Consider the following 20,968-nt stretch of genomic DNA (forward strand, 5'->3'; position numbering starts at 1 on the left):
ATTGGCCAGTTCCTTCTTTTGTGAAATGCCTGTTCAAGTCTGTTTCCTAATTTTTTATTGAATTTTTCTTTTCTTATTGAATTGTAGGAGCCCTTTTAAAATGTGTTGCAAATTTCCTTTTGCCATTGTATATTGTGCCTTTTCCTTCTCATATTGTCTTCTGATGAATAATTCTGATTTTAATCAAGTTTATCCTTCTTTTCCCTTTGTGGTTAATGCTTGTGACTGGCTTAAGAAATCTTTTTAAAAATATACATTTCTATATTATCTTCTAAAAGGTGTGTCATTTTACCTCTCATTTTAGGTCTATAATTTACCTGGAATTGATCTTTGTCTCTGATATGTGAGAGGGGGCCAAGTAACCTTTTCCAGTATGGATACCAAGTTGTTCTAGTACTCATTTTTGGGAAGACTGTCTTTTGCCTGTTGTGCCCCCTTTGTTCTAAATCAAGTGTGTGTGCATGGGTTCGTTTCTGTTCTGTTTGTCTATTCTTGTGCCAATACCATGCTATTTTATTTACTTTGGCTTTATGGTATTTGAGGTCTGGGATAGGGTCCAGATCTCCAATAAAAACACTGTCATTCCAGGAGAGTCTGATACAAGTGGTCCATGGATGACATCCTGTTTTAGGGGTAGTAAGAAAGCTCCCAAATTCTAGTTTAATCTCTACTAGCCTATGTGTGTAATTACTGTAAAAACACATTTATTAAATGTAGCCATTTTGATATATAGTTGCATACTTTACTTATGCACATATAAAAACATTTTTTCATATATTTCTTAATCTTTATGAACATCAATAATTGAAAAATGGTCCATTGAGTGTACTATAGTCCATTTTGTATATTTATTTGCTGATATTTCTTAAAAATAATTCTGTAAATGCGGTAAAATTTTAATTATAGAATCTAGATGGTGGATCTGAGGGTGTTTATGTACAACTTTTCTGCGTGTTTGAAAATGTTTATAATATTGTAAAAAAATAATGCTTCAAAGAACACCTTATAGTATAAAGTTTTTTTTTTTAATTTAGGTTAGACTTTTTTTTTTTGAGAAAGAGTGATTATCCCTGAGCTATTTATTATCTGCTGCCAATCCTCCTCTTTTTGCTGAGGAAGACTGGCCCTGAGCTAACATCCGTGCCCATCTTCCTCTACTTTATATGTGGGACGCCTACCACAGCATGGCTTGCCAAGTGGTGCCATGTCTGCACCCGGGATCCGAACTGGTGAACCCCGGGCTGCCAAAGCGGAACATGCGCACTTAACTGCTGCGCTACCAGGCCAGCCCTTACGATAGATTTTAGTAGGTTTGATAGACTCTCTAGATAGAATTGCAGATGTGGAATTTCTGAGTTAAAGCATGCATACTTTTAGGGCTCTTTAAAACACTTTGCCAAGTTGATTTCCCTAAGAGTTTTACTAATTTACCATCTCACCAGCAACATGAGTGTCAGTTTCATGCCTTTATCATTTTAGTATATTAAGATCAGCAAAAATATATATTAGTTCTATCTTAATCATTATTTTAAATTTGTGTTCCTAGTTAGGTTGATTATTTTTCTTTTATTTAATTCTTTGTGAATTGTTTTGTGTCTATTTGTCTACTAGCATTTTACTGATAGTCTAATCTGACAAAAAAAGGGTGAGAAAATTCCTCTGGGAGAATAAGTAGATGGCTAACAATGGCAAATTTGGAAAAGAGCAGAGAAGATATAAGCTCAATCAAAAATTAAAACATGATATAAAGCTTCAGTAACAGATGGATGGACTAAGTAGTTGAGAATTAGAACTTTTTGCGAATTTGCTGTCAGATAGAGCAAAGGCTCACCAGAAATCACAAAATAAATGGTGAAGAGAAGGGTGTTGGATTTATAAATTTTCTTCACACCATTCAACGTACTATTCTGTCAGTGGATTACAGTTAGGTATTAAAAATAAAATGAATATTTTTACATAGGTATGGAATTGTCTAAGCTTAGAGATTACAGATATTACTGAGGAAAATATAACAGATAACACCATGTAAAGATTGGACTTTAATAATTAAATAGCGACTCATAACCAAAATTAAAAAAATATAAACAATAGATCATTGCAGTAAAATAATCAGAAAAAGATCTATCATCTTAGTTGACATTTAAACACTCTTTAGGGAAAGCCTCATTTATCTTTGTTTTTTGTTTTTTCCTGCATAAGTCACTAAATATTTAACTTTCAACTCACCTGAAACTATTAGAAATAGACTGATGGCTGCACTCTTCTTTGTGCACATATATGTGATTTTTTCCCCCAGGTCTTCCTCATTTCAAAAATAAAGTCCCAAAAAGCTTCATTTAAATATGAAAATATTTTTAAGTACTTCTCTTGAGGGTATCAGCATGAAAGCATTTAGAGCTAAGAATAGTCCATTCATGAAAACGAGAATAATATTGGCAGTTAAAAAATTTTTTTTAAAGCTAGGAGAGGTGGTGTGTACCAAACCAGGATGGCTTACTGTTGTCTGATAAAGCAGTTGTGCAGTTTGCTACTGTTGTGTTTGATCTAAGGGAGACCTGAAGATTACTGGGTGAATGGTAAATGATGTTCATTGTGTTCCTACAGATAGCCTGAGAATATTAACCTGATGGATCCCATTCCTCATGTTGGTTAGAATTTCTGTTAGCATATTTTATAGAGGATCTTCATAAAACTAATTTAAATTCACTTTTTAAAAATGACTCTTTTTATTGAAGAATGACATGCATACAGAAAAGTTCACAAATCATAAGGTCATTGAATTATCAGAAAGAGAACTCAGCTTGTATGACCACTACCTGGGTCATTTGCTCCTGTCTCTTCTCAAATACTACCATCTCCCTGTTCCCCAAAAGTAGCCAATGTCTTACTTCTATTGTTGTAATTAGTTTTTCCTGCTACTGATTTTTTTCCTTTAAAGATCAACTTTATTGAGTTATAATTTTCATACAATAAAATGCACCTATTCTATAAATGCAAACATACACATATTTACACCTGTTAACATCCACCACAGTCAAGATAGAGACTATTTTTATCACCTCACATGCTTCTTTACAGTAAATCCTGCCCCCTCCCCCCTAGTCTGTGGCCCCAGGCAACCACTGATCTGTTTCTGTCACTGTATGGATTAGTTTTGCCTATTTTAGAATTTCATGTAAATGGAGTCACATATTGTAGATACTCTTGTGTCTGGCTTCTTTTGTGTGGCGTAATGTTTTTGAGATTCATGTTGTTGCATGTATCAGTTGTTCATGTCTTTTATGAAAAAATGCCAAGTATGTTCCATTGTAGGGATATATTCCACACTTTGTTTATGCATTCACCTGTTAGGGTAGATTAATGTTTTGAGCTATTATAAATAAAACTGCTATGCTTGTGCAAGTCTTCTTATGGACTTATGCTTTCATTTCTCTTGAGTAAATACCTGGGAGTACAGTTTGCTGGGTTGTTTGGTAAGTTTTATAAGAAACTGCCAAACTGGTTTCCAAAGTGGTTGGAATGTTTTGTATTCCTACCAGCATTGTGTGAAAGTCCTAGTTGCTTCACTTCCTCACCAACACTTTAATTTTAAGCATTTTAGTGGTATCCACATTTCATTGTGTGTTTAAGTTGCACTTTTGATAACTGTGGTAAAAATGAGGCTGTTATTGGGGCTGGCCTGGTGGCGTAGCAGTTAAGTTTGCACGCTCTGCTGCAGCGGCCTGGGGTTCACTGGTTCAGATCCTGGATGCAGACCTATGTATCACTCATCAAGCCATACTGTGGCAGGCGTCTCACATATAAACTACAGGAAGATGGGCACAGATGTTAGCTCAGGGCCAATCTTCCTCAGCAAAAAGAAGAGGATTGGCAGTGGATGTTAGCTCAGGGCTAATCTTCCTCAAAAAAAAAAAGGAGGCTATTATCTATATTTTTATAACTATGAGTAGATAGTATAGTGCAAAATTTGCTGAGGAGAGTCTATTACTGCCACAGTGAATGAGGTGGTCTGAATTTTCGTATCCATTTTGCCTTTTCTTTTTGTAGCTTGAGAACATTCTCAGAGTAGTAGCACATGCTATTACTTCTGGCAAGGAGTACAGGCTAGCACTGAGGCCTTCCTTCATACTATCCTAAATGGGATGCTTTTGTTGGGCCAGTCAGTAGTCAGGTTCTTTTCCTTCAGCCTTGGGATAGGTTGGTGTTTCTCCAAGTGAGCTCTAAGTGAAGTAGTTGGCTACACACACACACACACATGCACACACTATGTATATTTAAGGATCTTTTTGTGTGAAAAATGATTTCTTTAGAGAACTAGAATCATACTCTGCTAGAGATGAACATAAAGCTTAGTACATGCTCTCCTGGTTATGTCAAGATAGTGCAAATGTGGCAGTTTTCAGCACGTTTTGTAGTCATTTAGTATTGGAAAATTTTATAGCTAATTTCTTTCTCTGATTACAGTGCCCATATATCTCCTATCAGCATCTTACCAGCCTCTGCAGAGTAAGTAGTATACTTATAGAAGATAATTATAAAATTTTTTAAAAGTATTACTAAACATTAGAAATTAAAATCATGTATTTGTTGTGCTTACTTTGAGGAAGGATTGCACTTAAGACAGTTAAACTAGTTAGTATTTTATGTACTGCAGTAGGAACAAATGGAGAAGGAACATGTTGCACTAATGCACAAAATAAAGATGAGCTTTCTTCAGATGATTTTTTTTGTTCTTTTGAAATGATTGAAAAATGTCATTAGAGCTTTTTTTTAAATTAAGTTTTAGCATGTAGACTTCATGTAAAAAATATAGATAGTATACTTACAGTTTCTTTTATTTAGCTGAATGTTGGTAAGTTGCTTTATAAATGTAGCATTGACAAGTCTTTTTAAATGGCTGTCTATATAGTACTGAGGAATGAATTATTGGGACAACTGATCCTTCCCACCTCAGTAGTAGTGGTGACATTATGATTGATTTGTGTAATACCAATTTGGGCAAATTTCATTTTAAATTTTAAGGCAGTATCATGTATTCCTTGTATGTATTTCTTTCTACACTCTACCGTACCCATTTAAATACCATATTAATTTGTTTCACTGGTTGTAGGTTTTAACATTCGTGTTTATGTGGCCAAATACCCAGTTAGGGTGATTGCTTCTCACTAAAATGTTTTCTGTTTTGTAGCATTTTAGAAAGAACAATTAGAGCAGCTGTGGAACAGCACCTTTTTGATCTGCAGAGCAGCATAGATCATGATCTTAAGAATTTACAACAGCAAAGTCTGGTGTGTAATAATGAAGCAGGAAGTGTTAATTCTGATGGAGAAGGATCTAATAACCAGTAAGAAACTTTAAAAAAATTTTACCGTTATTTGTTAAGAGTTGTAAAATTGTTTTCTTTGAAAAACTATATTCTTATTTAAATAATTGAGTCTCACTTGGGGATTTCTGAAAGTCACTGTGAAAAGTGACTTTGTATATACTTGTATATAATTTGCATAGACTTATTTAACATTGAAAGTCTCATAAATCTTCCATTAAAGTAGTAGACATTAAGTCCAACACAGCCAGGGTTTCCTCCCTGAACACCAGATGAAATGGTGAGCTTACCTTTAGGGACTATGTTGTATGAAAAATAACTTAAAAAAAAAGTTAGACCTGTGCTCTGTGCAACAGATGGTCATGCCATGAGAGACGTGGTAATCTAGACAGATAGGTACAGGGACAGCAGATTGACATCACTCCTAGTGCATGTGGTCATTGAGTGAAATGGTGAGCAGAATCATCCTTTGCTATTTGAATTGTTATCCCTTGCCACCAGCCTGTGCCCTCCCTACATGCTTTTTTTAGGTTAGCTGTTAAAAGTTGAATTTGTATAAGTTAAAAGTACCTCTCTGTACTGTTATGATGTGTGATATTACTCTACTCTTCATCTGACTCTTTACTTTTAAATGGACAAAAGCCTCCTCTCCTTTCCTGTTACCTCAAGCCCCGCACTTTAGGATATATGTGTGCCTTCCTCTGAGACCACAAGCAATGATTTCATAGTTTTCATTCATCAGTTTTTATTTTGGGCACAGATGGGAAAGATGTACCCAAATTTGGAGGATTTATAGGAAGGTAAAAAAACAAATGATTGAGTAGAGTGATTTTTTTTTTTTTTTAAGAATTAGATTTTTAAAAAGCCAAATATATCTAGTATACTGGAATAGTTATTAAATATGAGATGAAGCTGAAAAAATGAACAGATATGAAAACCAATGGTTGGGAATATGTTTATTTTAGGAATACCATATTGTGCAGCTGCAGGTGTACCAGGTATTCTGCATGGATGGCATCACCAGCCCGTGCAGCTCTGTGATGGCCCTCGTTTCTGTGCTTTGAACGCATGATTGGAACTCATACAACTGGATCTATAGGAAATATTTGGGCTGAATATGAAGGAAAAAAATGGTATCTAAAAATTGGAAGTAGTGGGAAAATGTTTCAAAGGATATAATATAAGCAGATTCCTTGGAGTTTGTCCTTAGCTTAGCTAGAGATCCTGAAAACCAATGCCCATGCTCAGACAATATTCTTATTTTTATCACTGGGGAAATAACTCTTTCTATTAGTAGTAGTGTTATCTTTGTAAAGAAAACCCTGCAGTGTTTTGCATATTCTAAATTATGTAAGGTGGGAAAACCTGCAGTAGGAAGGTATTCTTGTAGTACTTGGTAAAGTGTTGGACACTGTGGTGCCTAGTGCTAGACTTGTATTTTAATCAGAACAGACAGGTCATTATTATGACTGAGAGTGTGCATTTGTGAAGGAAATCATTATTTTGGCACATAAATTATCTTTAAAGCCATTCTTTGCTTTTGAAAACTTTCAAAGGGGTTAACAAACAGGTAGATTACTCACAACATCCCATGGAAAGACAAAAGTAAACTCAGCACATTTAATAATCTACCTTGGCAAGGTAAAGAAAAGTGTGGATTTTTATGAAAAGGGCACATTTTCTTTAACAAGTAAAAGTTTCAAATCATTGATTGATATTTATTTTAAAGGTATTACATATTCAACATTTGGCCTTATCTGATTTTTAAATTTTTATTACTAGGGTTGATATTGCTGATGATATTCTTAATGCCAGTGAAAGTAACAGAGACTATTCAGAACCTGTGGCTAGCACTAATTTAGACAATGACGTTATGCAGCAAGATTTTGTATTTGAGGATGAAGAAAATGACCAGGTAAGAAATGCAAAGATTAAAAATTCTCTGTTAGATGTGCTAGATGTACGACTGATTGTTCATGTGTTCCTTTGATACCAGAAGCCATAGTTCAGTATACTTGCTGACACATATATTTGTCTTGGTTGTAAGTCAAAAGAACATACTTTTTCTTAGGAGAGGTCAAGAACCACCATTGGGTGAGAAGTAGGTATAAAATATGTTATTTTAAAATATTTTTCTGGAAAGAAACAAATTACAATGTCACTTGAGTTTGTTCGTGGTATTATGATTGAGTTTTGTCCTTTTTAAAAGCTTTTGTATGTTTCCTAGATTTTCTTTTGAAGAACATGGGATCTTTTCATAATTAGAGAAAATCCGTGAACATCGTTTTAAAAATAACTAAATTATTTTCACTGTCACAATTGTTAATAGTAACATTCTTTTAAAATCATTTCAATAAATGTACAAAGCAGCATTTTCTAAGACATGTTTCCAAGTTCAGTTTTGATAACACTTTTAAAAATAAACTTCCTCATCCATTAAGTATCTTTCTTTAGCATGTTTTCATTCTAAACTATAAGCTAAAGTAGGTATAATCAGGAACTTAGAGTCATGCCGACTGAGATTTGTATTCTGGCTTTGCCTCGTAATAGCGATGTGACTTTGGCCAACTCTGAGCTGCTCTTTGTTTTTCTGTAAGTAAGTTGGGGGTAATTCCTATGTTAGAGGATTATAATGAATATCAAAAGAAGTAAAAGTATAGAATTATTTTATAAACTAGAAAACGTTTCACAGAAGTTAAGCTGCTGCTGTTACTTTCACTGGACTTGGATATTGTGTGTTAATGCTATTGCTTCCACTGGTATATTAGTTAATCCTTTTTCATCTCTTCATGGTTCTTGCTTCTGTAGTGGTCTCCTTGCCCTTTCCTGGGTTACCGTTTGCTGCCTCTACTGGATCATTCCCATTAATGTAAAATATTTGTACTGCTTTTTCTCCCAACTTTGGGGTAAAAACTCTCTCTTGACCCTTCATCCCACTCTAGCTACACCTCTATTTCTCTGCCTCCCTTTATAATAAAATTACCTGAATGAATCGTCTGTATGTGTTTTCTTTAATTCTTCATTCTCTCTTGGACCCACTCCAGGCAACCTTTTGCCCCTACCATTCCTCTTAAACTGCTCTTGCAAGCCACCAGTGATGCCTATTGCACATTTTACCTGACCAAAGAACACAATTTGATTCAATTAATTATTCCCACTGCCTTGATAAATTTTCTTCACTTGGCTTTCAGGATATCTCGCTCCTCTTGGTTTTTTTTCCTACTTGGCTGACTGCTCTTTCCCTTTGCTGGTTGCTTTTCTTGTTCTGAAGCTCTGAAATTTGGCATGGCCTGGGTCCAGTTTTCAGATCATCTTATTTTCATTCACTCCCTTGGTAATCTCATTTATTCTAATGGTTTTAAATAACAACTATATGCTAAAAGTTCCAAAATTTATCTCTCTAGTCCAGACCTCTCTCTTAAACTTTATTTTATTTTTAAAATTTTTTTCTTCTTTCTTTTTTTCCTTTTGAGGAAGACTAGCCCTGAGCTAACATTTGCCGCCAATCCTCCTGTTTTTGCTGAGCTAATATCCATGCCCAACTTCCTCTACTTTATATGTGGGACGCCTGCCACAGCATGGCTTGACAAGCGGTGCGTAGGTCTGCACCCGGAATCTGAACTGGTGAACCCTGGGCCGCCGAAGCAGAATGTGTGAACCTAACTGCTGTGCCACCGGGCTGGCCCCTCTCTTGAACTTGAGATTCCTATATCTAGCTGTTACATTCAACATTTCTGCTTGAATATCTTATAAGCATCTTAAATTTAACATGCACCAAACTGAACTTGTAATCTTTTTTTTTTTTTGAGGAAGATTATCCCTGAGCTAACTACTGCCAATCCTACTCTTTTTGCTGAGGAAGACTGGCCCTGAGCTAACATCCATACCCATCTTCCTCTACTTTATATGTGGCATGCCTACCACAGCATGGCGTGCCAAGTGGTGCCATGTCCGCACCCGGGGTCCGAACTGGCAAACCCCTGGCCGCTGAGAAGTGGAACGTGCGAATCTAACTGCTGCGCCACCAGGCCGGCCCTAGGAACTTGTAATCTTGTCAACATATTTGCTGTTCCTTTTTTCTTTAAAATCTCAGTAAAGGGCAGTTTCTCCTTCTGTAGGCACAGACCAAAAAGCCTTGGGTTATCTTTGCTTTCTTTCTCATTGCATATCCAGTCCTTTACGAAGTCCTGTTGGTTATACCTTCAAAGTTTGTCTAGAGTCTGACCACTTTTTACTGTTTCCATTGCCACTACACAGGTCTAAGCCAACATCATTTCACCTAGATTAGTGTAGCCTCTTAACTGGTTTCATGTTTGTCTCCCTGTGGCCTATTCTCAGCGCAGCAGCCAGAGTGATCCTTTTAAAATGAAAATCATGGGGCCAGCCCCATGGCATAGTGGTTAAGTTCAGTGTGTTCACTTTGGTGGCCCAGGTTTGTGGGTTTGGATCCTGGGCGTGGACCTACACTGTTCGTCAGTCATGCTGTGGCAGTGACTCACATACAAAACAGAGGAAGACTGACACAAATGTTACCTCTGGGCTAATCTTCCTCAAGTGAAAAAGAAGAGGAAGATTGGCAACGGATGTTAGCTTAGGGCAAATCTTCCTCAGCAAAAAAAGAAAAATTTTTTAAAGTTAGAAAAACAAGGAAAATTACATAATGTCAATTCTCTTCTCAGAACCTTCCAGTGCCATCTAGGTATAAAAATATAGCAATAGGGACTATGGGAACACTGACTGATAGACAGTTATGGTTGAGACAGCTTAATCTTAAGGTTCTGTCTTGATTGCTATTTGCCCAGATATCCCCATTGTTATTTCCTCATCTCATCCCATAGATCTTTCCTCAACTTTACCTTCTTAGTGAGGCCAAATCTTCTCATGACTCTGTGTGTATTAGCAGGCTCTCCCACTGACCCACCTCCATTCAGTCCTTGAACTTTCTGTCCTTCCCTGCCTCTTCCCCTTTGATAGTGATATTACCATTGCACATATCTTTTAAATTATTAGTTTGTTGTCTGTCTCCCACCATTAAACTCTAAACTTCATGGAGGCTGAGGTTTTCATCTGTTTTGTTTATTATTGCATCCCCATTAGCTAGAACACATAGTAGGTATTTTATTTGTGGAATATATGACCAATGAATAGCATCTGGCACATAGTAGGCAACTCAGTAAATTTGTTGAATGAAATTGGTATATCATTTACTTTGTTAAGAGACCTGGAAACCTTTTTTTTTAAGACATTATTTTTTAGAACAGTTTTAAGTTTACCACAAAGTTAAGAGGGAGGTACAGAGATTTCCTATATGCTCACTGCCCCTGCTCATGCATAGCCTCTTCCATTATCAACATCACTCACCAGAATGGTACATTTTTTTTTACCAGGAATGAACCTACATTGATATATAATCACTTAGAGTTTAGTTTACCTTAGTAAACTCATGTGCATTTCATGGCTTTGGATAAATGTATTAATGACATGTTCATCATTATAATATCATACCAAGTTTTTTGACTGCCCTAAAAATCCTCCGTGCTCTGCCTGTTTGCTCCACTGCTGGCAGGCACCCCTAGCAACCACTGATCTTGTCATTGTCTTCATAGTTTTGCCTTTTCCAGAATATCATATAGTTGGGATGTCATACAGTATAGCCTTTTCAGATTGGCTTCATTCACTTAGTAATATGCATTTAAGGTTCCTCCGTGTTTTTTCATGGCTTGGTAGCTCATTTCTTTTCAGTGCTGAATGTTATTTCATTGTCTGGATGTACCACAGATTATTTATTCATTTACCTACTGAAGGACATCTTGGTTGCTTCCAAGTTTTGGCACTTCCGAATAATGCTGGTATAAACATATGTGTGCAGGTTTTTGCATAGATGTAAATTTTTAACTCCTTTGGGTAAATACCAAGGAGCATAATGGGTAGATCATATGGCGCGAGTTTTGTAAGAAACTGCCAACTGTCTTCCAAAATGGCTGTACCCTTTTGCATTCCCACCATCAGTGTATGAGTGATCCTGTTGCTATGTAAGCTTGTCAGCATTTGGTGATGTCAGTGTTCTGGATTTTGGCAGTTCTCGTAGGTATGTAGTAGTATCTTATTGTAATTTGCATTTCCCTGATATGTGATGTGGAGCGTCTTTTCATATGCTTATTTTCCCTTTCGTACGCAAGGATGTTTATCTTTGGTGGGGTGTCTGTTAAGGTCTTTGGCCCATTTTTAAATTGGGTTGTTTGTTTTTTTATTGTTGAATTTTAAAAGTTCCTTGTATATTTTGTATAACAGTCCTTTATCAGATGTGTCCTTTGTAAATATTTTCTCCCAATCTGTGGCTTGTCTTCTAATTCTCTTGATAATGAATTTTGCCGACCAGAAGTTTTTACTTTTAATGAAGTCCAGTTTATCAGTTCTTTCTTTCATGGCTTATCTTTGGCAGTGTATCTGAAAAGGCATCACCATACCTGAAATCATCTAGGTTTTCTTCTATGTTATATTCTAGGAGTTTTATAGTTTCATGGTTTACATTTAGGTCTGTGATCCATTTTGACTTAAATTTTGTGAAAGGTTTAAGGTCTGTGTCCAGATGGATTTTTTTGCATGTGGATGTCTAGTTGTTATCAGCACCATTTGTTGAAGAGACTGTCTTTGTTCAATTGTATTGCCTTTGCTCCTTTGTCAAAGATCAGTTGACTGTATTTGTGGAGGTCTATTTCTGGGCTCTCTCTTCTGTTTGGTTGATCTTTTTGTCTAGTTTTTTGTCAGTACTACACTGTCTGATTACTATCACTTTATAGTAATTTTTGATGTCAGGTAGCATCCATCTCCAGCTTTGTTCTTCTCCTTCAATATTGTATTGGCTATTCTGGGTCTTTTGCCTCCCTATATAAACTTTAGAATCAGTTTATTGATATCCATAAACAACTTGCTGGAATTTTAATTGAGGTTGCATTGAGTCTGTACATCAAATTGGGAAGCACTGATGTCTTGACAATATGGAATCTTCCTGTCTGTGAACACGGAATATCTCTCCATCTGTTTAGTTCTTTCATTTTGTTCATCAGAGTTCTGTAGTTTTCCTCATGTACATCTATTTGTTAGACTTATAGCCAAATATTTCATTTTTTTGCATACTAATGTAAGTGGTGTGTTTTTAATTTTAAAATCCACTTTTTCATTGTTGGTATATAGGAAGGCAATCGACTTTTGTTTATTAACCTTGTATACTGCACTCTTGCTATAATCACTTTGTAATTCCAGGGGTTTTTGGCGTCTATTCTTTCATATTTTCTACATAGACAATCAATATCATATGTGAAAAAAGATGTTTTATGTCTTCCTTTCCAATCTGTATGTGTTGTATTTCCTTCTCTTGCTTTATTGCATTAGCAAGGACTTCTAATACAGTATAGAAAAGGAGTGGAGAGAAGGAGACATACTTGCTTTCTATTTCATCTTACAAGGCTTCAAGTGGGAAAGTGGGACAGGTTCAAGTTTCTCACCATTAAATATGATAGCTGTAGGGTTTTTTTGTAGACAGTCTTTATCAAGCTGAAAAGGTTCCCCTCTGTTTCTAGCTTACTAAGAGTTTTTATCATGAATGGGTGTTACATTTTGTCAAATGCTTTTTCTGCGTTTATTGATAAGATTGTGTGATTATTTTTTAGTCTGTTGATGATGGATTATATTAATTGATTTTCATATGTCGAACCAGCCTTGCATACTTGTATATAATTCTTTTTATACTGTTTTGGATTCAGTTAGCTAAAATTTTGTTGAGGATTTTTGCATCTATGTTCATGAGAGATATTGGTCTGTCGTTTTCTTGTAATGTCTTTGTCTGGTTTTGGGATTAGGGGAATGCTGGCCTCGTAGAATGAGTTAGGAAGTATTCTCTCTGCTTCTATCCTCTGAAAGAGATTGTAGAGAATTGATATTTCTTTTTTAAATGTTTGGTAGAATTCACCAGTGAACCCATCTGGGCCTGGTGCTTTCTGTTTTGGAATGTTATTAACTATTGATTGAAGTTATTTAATAATATGTGCCTATTCAGATTATCTGATTCTCGTGTGAGCTTTTACAGATTGTGTCTTTCAAGGAATTGGTCCATTTCATCTACATTATCAAATTTGTGGGCATAGAGTTGTTCCTAGTATTCCTTTATTATTCTTTTAATGTCCCTGGGATCTGTAGTGATGTCTCGTCTTTCATTTCTTATATTAGTGATTTGTGTCCTTTCTCACTACTTCTTAGCTAGCTTGGCTAGAGGCTTATCAAATTTATTGATCTTTTCAAAGAACCAGCTTTGGATTTTGCTGATTTTCTCTATTGATTTCCTATTTTCAGTTTCATTGATTTCTGCTCTAATTCTTATTGTTTCTTTTCATCTCTTTGGATTTAATTTGCTCTTCTTTTTCTAGTTTCTTGAGATGGAAACTTAGATTATTGATTTTAGATCTTTATTCTTTTCTAATGTGAGCATTCAGTGCTATAATCTCCCTCTAAGCATCGCTTCAGGCATCCCACAACTTTTAGAAAGTTGTGTTTTCATTTTCATTTAGTTCAAAATATTTTTAAATTTCTCTTGAGATTTATTCTTTGACCCATGTGCTGTTTAGAAGTGTGTTGTTTAATCTCCACTTATTTTTGGATTTTCTAGTTATCTTTCTGTTACTTGTTCCTAGTTTAATTCTATTGTGTTCTGGAATTAATTCTTTTTAAAATTGGTTTTAGGAAAACTTTGTGGATGACGGCTTCTTGACCTTGAAAAGAAGGCCAGCTAAGATGCAGACTGATTTTCTTGTTGTTTGAATAAGTCACTTCAGTTCAGCATATGTTTACTTAATGAATGTAATGTGTAATACCTGGTCACTTGGAAATATAAACAGAAAAACACCAGATTTAGGTTTTCATTGACTTGATAATCTAGATTATAAATGTACAGTGTATAATACAGAATATAACTAATGCAATTAGAGGTAGAAATGAAGTACTATAGTTTTACAGAAGAGAGGAAAGAACTTCTGGCCAGGGAAATTATGGAAGGCTTCTTGGAAGGAGAGAGTTTTGAATTTGGCCTTTTAGAGTGGGTTCAATTTTGTTAGGGATTTGTGAAAGAGACTAAAAGAACAGTACGAGTAAAAATTACAGGGAAATGTTGGATGTTAGTGAAATAGTGCTAGACATAGTGTTCAGGGTATTATGAGAGGGTATGTTGTGAAAGATAATTCTGGAAACTTTACCAGATTTGGTTTATGTGTAAAGGCTGAAACACTATCTTAAATTTTCTTAATAGAAGGAACTTAAAGAAGACTTTGAAGCAAAGGGAATGTATAACCAGATCTGTATTTTAGGAAGAAGGCTGTTGCATTAGAAATATAGAAAATAGACTGTAGGGAAGATTAAGATGTAGGTATAACAGTCAGTAGGTTTTTGTACTAGGTTTAGTGAGATCTTAATGAAAGGTCTGAACTACAGGCACTAGGAAAAGAATGGAGGATAAAGAAAATTCCACAGGTGATTTAGCTGTAAACTTGGGTAAGAAGGATGCTAGGAAGGTGGAAAAGAGGTTGGTTTTGCATCACTAGGATATCAAGGTGGGTAAGAAACAAAAATTTGGGTCTTGTTCTTTGCCTGGTGGTGGGTGCTCTTTTACCTGTGAATGAATGGAATTGCCGAAGAAGTGATTTGAACAAGAAAAAAAAAGGGGATTGAGAGAAGCCTTGGGGAACATCTATATTCTAGGGCTGTAGAAGAGAAAGTAGCCATGGCCATAGAAGTTGGTAATGTCAGAAAGAGTGGGTTTTTTTCTAAGTCTGAAATTCTGTCAAAATAGTTAAAAGAAAAAGAAGGGATGGGAGGCAAATGTGCAGAAATAAAATAACAAGGGTGAGTTAAATTTTTATTTGCTTGCTAATGAGGTTAAAAGTCTAATTAGTGTTTGGTTTTTTTGCCCCTTTGCATCACCATTGAACAAAAAAATAAAAAATACCCAGGAATAGTATATTTAATGCTGCAGAGGGTAAGGTGAGATAGGCAGTCTAATACACAGACATTAGGAGTATAAACCACTACAGACTTTCTTAAAATCATGTTGACAATAAGAACAAAAGACATTAAAAACTTTTACTTAGAAATTTCAAAATCTAGGATTACATCCTAAGAAAGTACACACAAATCAGAGATATATGCAAAGATTTGTCTCCTAGAGTTCTTATTAAGGGTTTATTTGCAGTAGGAAAAATGGCAACCAGTAAAAATTTTCATTAACTGGGAGATGGTCAAATAAATCATGGTATATCCATATAATGGGATATTGTTGAGGCATCAAAAATTATGTTTTAAAGGCCTGAGGAATAGTCATGATATAAAGTTATATTGAAAAATCCAAGTGTGGATTGGATAGTAGAACTAACGCAGTCCCAATTTGTGTAATATTGACACATAATCAAAAGAAATGCGGCAGAATATTTACACTGGCCATCTTTGGCTGATAGGATTGTGGGTGATTTTACTTTTTTCCATATACTCTGAAATTTAAGTTTCTGACTTTCTGTTCATTTTTAATCAAGTAATTTAAAATTAATTTCTATTAAAATTCATTGGATTTGGTGATGCAACTTACTCATAAAGCAAGAGGAACTTTGGTAGGATAGTGGATTTCAAGGAAGAAGACAGATATTAAGGGTTGGGGAATGAGTATCAAATGAGTAGGTAGAAGCAGCAAAGTGCCTTTTGGACAAATTTTGCATTGAAAATAAAAGAACAATTGAGGCAGTCTAGTGTGGAGAAGTTTTTGCATTGTTTTTTCTGTGTTTTTCTTTCTGTAGGAAGGAAGGAAATTTGAGGATGTTAGATGGGAATCAGTCACTAATAGGGAGAGAGAGGAAAATGTCAGTAAAACAGGATAATTAATGGAGGCAAGATGATTCAGGACATAGATTGAGTGACTGATGCTACATAGGAAAAGCTGCTTTTAATCCTTAATTGAAGAGATAGAGAATATTTTTGAAGTGGGAGGAGTTTGGGGGACTTATTCCAGATGTTTTTGACCACTTTAAAGTGAAATGCCTCATCTGCAGAGGATGAGGAGATAGGAATAGGGTTTGGGGTTTGATGAACCTGGTAAAGTTTTATAAGAGCCTCCATGGAGAGAAATCAAGTAGATCAGAGATCAAGTAGAAGCGAGTCAGTAGTACTTGAATAACAGTAGACGTCTAGCTGAAGTTTGATGGCATGTTTATAGTGAGCCAACTCAAGCAAGCTTACGTATGTGACAGTATCTTGTAGTAGTTGCCTAGAGGACATAAAGCTGACCATTAACTTGTTCCACATTGGTAAGAGTATTGATAAAAAAGTTTTGAAATAGTTGGCCAGAGGTGCAGAGTACAAGTTCAGTGGGTTGGAAACTTGAAATGAGGCCTTAAAGCTGGTTCAGTAGAAGTGAGCAAAGTGAAAAAGTTGCCAGAAGAGGGGAATATGAGTTGGAAAAGATAGGTGACATGGCATGATTCAGGTGACTTAGATAGAAAGTAAGTAGAGTCCAGAGAATTTGTAAGGCTGGTTAGAGTAGGTGTCAGCAAACTTTTCCCTGAAGGGCTGGATGGTAAATATTTTAGGCTTTGTGAGCCTTACAGTCTGTCATAACTATTTAACACTGCTGTTGTAGCATGAAAGCATAAAAAAACCCTTTACTTATGGGTGACCTCAGCATCATGGCGGAGTGAGCTTTTCTGGTAATCTCTCCCTTCCATCATACAATGCCAAAGACATTCATACTCCAACAGAGGACATCCACACAACACAAAAAAGGTCTGAGAGACCCTTGCAGCCATATGACAGAGGGTGGAGAGGCTGGAGCCCCCCTCAGAGGAGGTGGGTAAGCAGAAACTTCGATCCCTCCTCTAAAGACTGTGATCTGGGACAGTGAGAGCCCTCCGAGAGGGAAGGAGAGGGGCTATTCGTTGGCAGGAACATCAAGGATCCCTAAGGGCCCTTGCAGCCTAGAGGGAAGCCCTCTGCCGAAGTGAAAGCTTTCGCAGGAGATGACCTCATCAAACCAACACCTCAGGAGAGCAGATAGCGGGAGCAGAGCGAGAAAACCCCGAGAGCATGCAGGAGAAAGCACCCCTCCTCCCACCTGCCCTGCACATGCTCCAGCACCTGGCATCTTGGCAGAAGGCAGAGGGCTCAGAATACACAGCTCGTGACTGCCCCCACCCAGTGGCGATAGGTGGTAACTGCGACCAAATAATACCAGGATGCCTAAAAGCAGAGCCATGCTCTCTAGCAATATCAAGCATTATATTAAATCTCCAGACCAGAGAGAAAATGACAAGTACCCAGAAATCAGTTCTGAGAACACACAAATATGTAATCTATGTGACAAAGAGTTCAAAATAGCTATCATCAAAAAACTCAACGAATTAAAAGAGAATGTAGAGAAATAATTCAACGAGTTCAGGAGCTACTTCACGAAGAAGATTGAAACTATAAAGAAGAATCAATCAGAAATATTAGAGATGAAAGACACAGTGTAAGAAATAAAACAAAATATGGATTCCTTGAACGCTCGAGCGGACACCATTGAGGAGTGTATCAGCATAATTGAAGATAGGTTGAAATGCTCCAGATAGAGGAAGAGAGAGAACTAAGACTAAAAAGAAATGAAGAAAGTCTCCAAGAAGTATCCGACTCAATTAGGAAATGCAACATAAGAATTATAGGTATTCAAGAAGGAGAAGGCAGCAGGAAGCTTGTTCCCAGATATAATAGCAGAGAACTTCCCAAACCCAGGGAAGGAGATGGAAATCCGTGTGGAAGAGGCTACCAGATCTCCTAAATATGTCAGTGTAAAAAGATCTTTGTCAAGGCATATAGTAATGTAACTGGCAAAAGTGAATGACAAAGAAAGACTACTAAGGGCAAGAAGGCAGAAGAAAATAACCAACAAAGGAACCCCTATCAGGCTTTCAGTGGATTTCTCTGCAGAAACCTTACAGGCTAGGAGAGACTGGAATGACATATTCAAATCTTTGAAGGACAAAAACTTTCAGCCAAGAATACTCTATCCAGTGAAAATAACCTTTAGATGTGTTGGATAAATGAAAACTTTCCCAGACAAACAAAAGCTAAGGGAATTTATTACTGCGAGGATGCCCCCTCCAACGAAATCCTCAAGAAGGCCCCTCATACATGGGAAAAAAAAAAGGGGAAAAAGCGGGGGCTGGCCCCATGGTCGAGTGGTTAGGTTCTCGCGCTCCGCTGCAGGCGGCCCAGTGTTTCGTTGGTTCGAATCCTGGGCAGAGACATGGCACTGCTCATCAAATCACGCTGAGGCAACGTCCCACATGCCACAACTAGAAGGACCCACAACGAAGAATATACAACTATGTACTGGGGAGCTTTGGGGAGAAAAAGGAAAAAAATAAAATCTTTAGAAAAAAAAGGGAAAAAGGGATTACAAAGTATGGCTAAGGAGATAAATAGGTAGACAGAATCACGACAGGTTAGAAAATACTCAAGTATAGCATTAAAGATAAAGGGAAGGAAAACACCAAAAACAAAGATAATCTTGTCATTTTAACCACAATCTGACAACACAAGATGGAATAAGATGTGAGAAAAACAACTTAGGAGGGGAAGAGAAAGGGGACTGAATCGGTTTAAGGAAATAAGAGGCCATCAGAAAACAGACTATCTTATCTACGAGATTTTGCATACAAACCTCATGGTAACCACTAAACAAAAAAGCAGAGCAGAGACACAAATAATAAATAAGGAGAAAACTAAGAACCCCACCATAAAAAACTACATAATTCAATTGGTATACCAAAATACACAGGACGAGAAACAAAGGAAATGCAGGAGAACCGGAAAATGAGTGATAAAATGGTAGCATTAAGCCTGCAAATATCAATAATCACCCTAAATGTAAATGTGTTGAATTCTCCAGTAAAAAGACACAGAGTGGTGAGATGGGTTAAAGAACAGGACCCAACAACATGCTGCCTCCAGGAAACACATCTCAGCTCCAACGACAAACACAGGCTCAGAGTGAAGGGATGGAAAACAGTACTCCAAGCTCATGGCAAACAAAAGAAAGCAGGTGTTGCAATACTTAATGTCAGACAAAGTAGACTTCAAGATAAGACAGGTAAAGAGAGACAAACAGGGGCAGTATATAATGATCAAAGAGACACTCAATCAAGAAGACATAACACTTATAAATGTCTATGCACCCAACACAGGAGCACCGAAATACATAAAGCAACTGTTAACAAACCTGAAAGGAGATATTAATAATAACACAATAATAGTAGGGGACCTCAACACTCCACTCACATCAATGGATAGATCATCCAGACAGAAAATCAACAATGAAACAGTGGAATTAAATGAAAAGCTAGACCAGTTGTACTTAATAGATATATATAGAACACTCCATCCAACACAGCAGAATACACATTCTTCTCAAGTGCGCGTGGAACAGTCTCAAGGATAGACCATATGTTGGGAAACAAGGCAAGCTTCAGTAAATTTAAGAAATTGAAATAATAACAATCATCTTTTTCCGATCACAATACTATGAAGCTAGAAATTAATTGCAAGAAAAAAGCTGAGAAAGGGACAAGGATGTGGAGACTAAACGACATGCTATTGAACAACCAATGGATCACTGAAGAAATTCAGGGAGAAATCAAACAATATCTGGAGACAAATGAAAATGAACACATATCATACCAACTCATATGGGATGCAGCCAAAGCCATATTGAAGGAAATTCATTGCAATACAGGCTCACCTTAACAAACAAGAAAAATCCCAAATAAGCAATCTCAAATTGCACCTAACTGAATTAGAAGAAGAACAAACAAAGCCCAAAGTTAGCAGAAGGAGAGAAATAATAAAAATCAGAGCAGAAATAAATGCTATTGAAACAAAAAGGCAGTAGACAGTATCAATGAAACAAAGAACTGGTTCTTTGAGAAGGTAAATAAAATTGACAAACCCTTAGCCAGCCTCACTAAGGAAAAAAGAGAAAAAGCTCAGATAAATAAAATTAGAAACAAAAGAGGAGAAATAACAACAGATACCACAGAAATAAAATGGGTTTTAAGAGAATACTATGAAAAACTATATGCCAACAAAATGGACAATCTAGAGGAAATGGATAAATTCTGAAATTCTTACAACCTCCCAAAGCTGAATCAAGAAGAAACAGATAATCTGAATAGGCCAATCACAAGTAAAGAGATTGAAACAGCAATCAAAAGCATCCCAAAGAATAAAAGCCTAGGACCAGATGGCTTCCCTGGGGAATTCTACCAAACTTTTGGAGAGGACTTAATACCTGTCCTCCTCAAGCTATTCCAAAAAATTAGGGAATGCTTCCTAACACATTCTGTGAGGCCAGCATCACTCTGATACCAAAGCCTGACAAGGACAACACAAAAAAGGACAACTACAGGCCAATGTCCCTGATGAACATAGATGCAAAAATCCTCAACCAAATATTGGCAAACCGAGTACAGCAATACATCAAAAAGACCATACATCGTGTCCAAGTGGGATTTACACCAGGGACACAGGGATGGTTCAACATCCGCAAATCAATGTGATACACCACATTAACAAAATGAG

General features: G+C 36.5%; 1 protein-coding gene across 8 annotated transcripts in view; it reads left to right on the top strand.

The window, feature by feature from the left end:
* Positions 1 to 20,968, top strand: part of FAM13B (family with sequence similarity 13 member B) — a 96,373-nt gene that overhangs the window by 37,539 nt on the left and 37,866 nt on the right. For all 8 annotated transcript variants that reach the window (XM_046666049.1, XM_046666054.1, XM_046666056.1 and 5 more), the window contains 3 exons: positions 4,465 to 4,506; positions 5,189 to 5,344; positions 7,106 to 7,238. In XM_046666049.1, the coding sequence (XP_046522005.1) occupies positions 4,465 to 4,506; positions 5,189 to 5,344; positions 7,106 to 7,238 (331 nt within the window). The remainder of the gene's footprint in view (positions 1 to 4,464; positions 4,507 to 5,188; positions 5,345 to 7,105; positions 7,239 to 20,968) is intronic.

This window comes from Equus quagga, chromosome 7 (genome assembly GCF_021613505.1).
Source record: "Equus quagga isolate Etosha38 chromosome 7, UCLA_HA_Equagga_1.0, whole genome shotgun sequence".
Taxonomy (NCBI): Eukaryota; Metazoa; Chordata; class Mammalia; order Perissodactyla; family Equidae; genus Equus; species Equus quagga.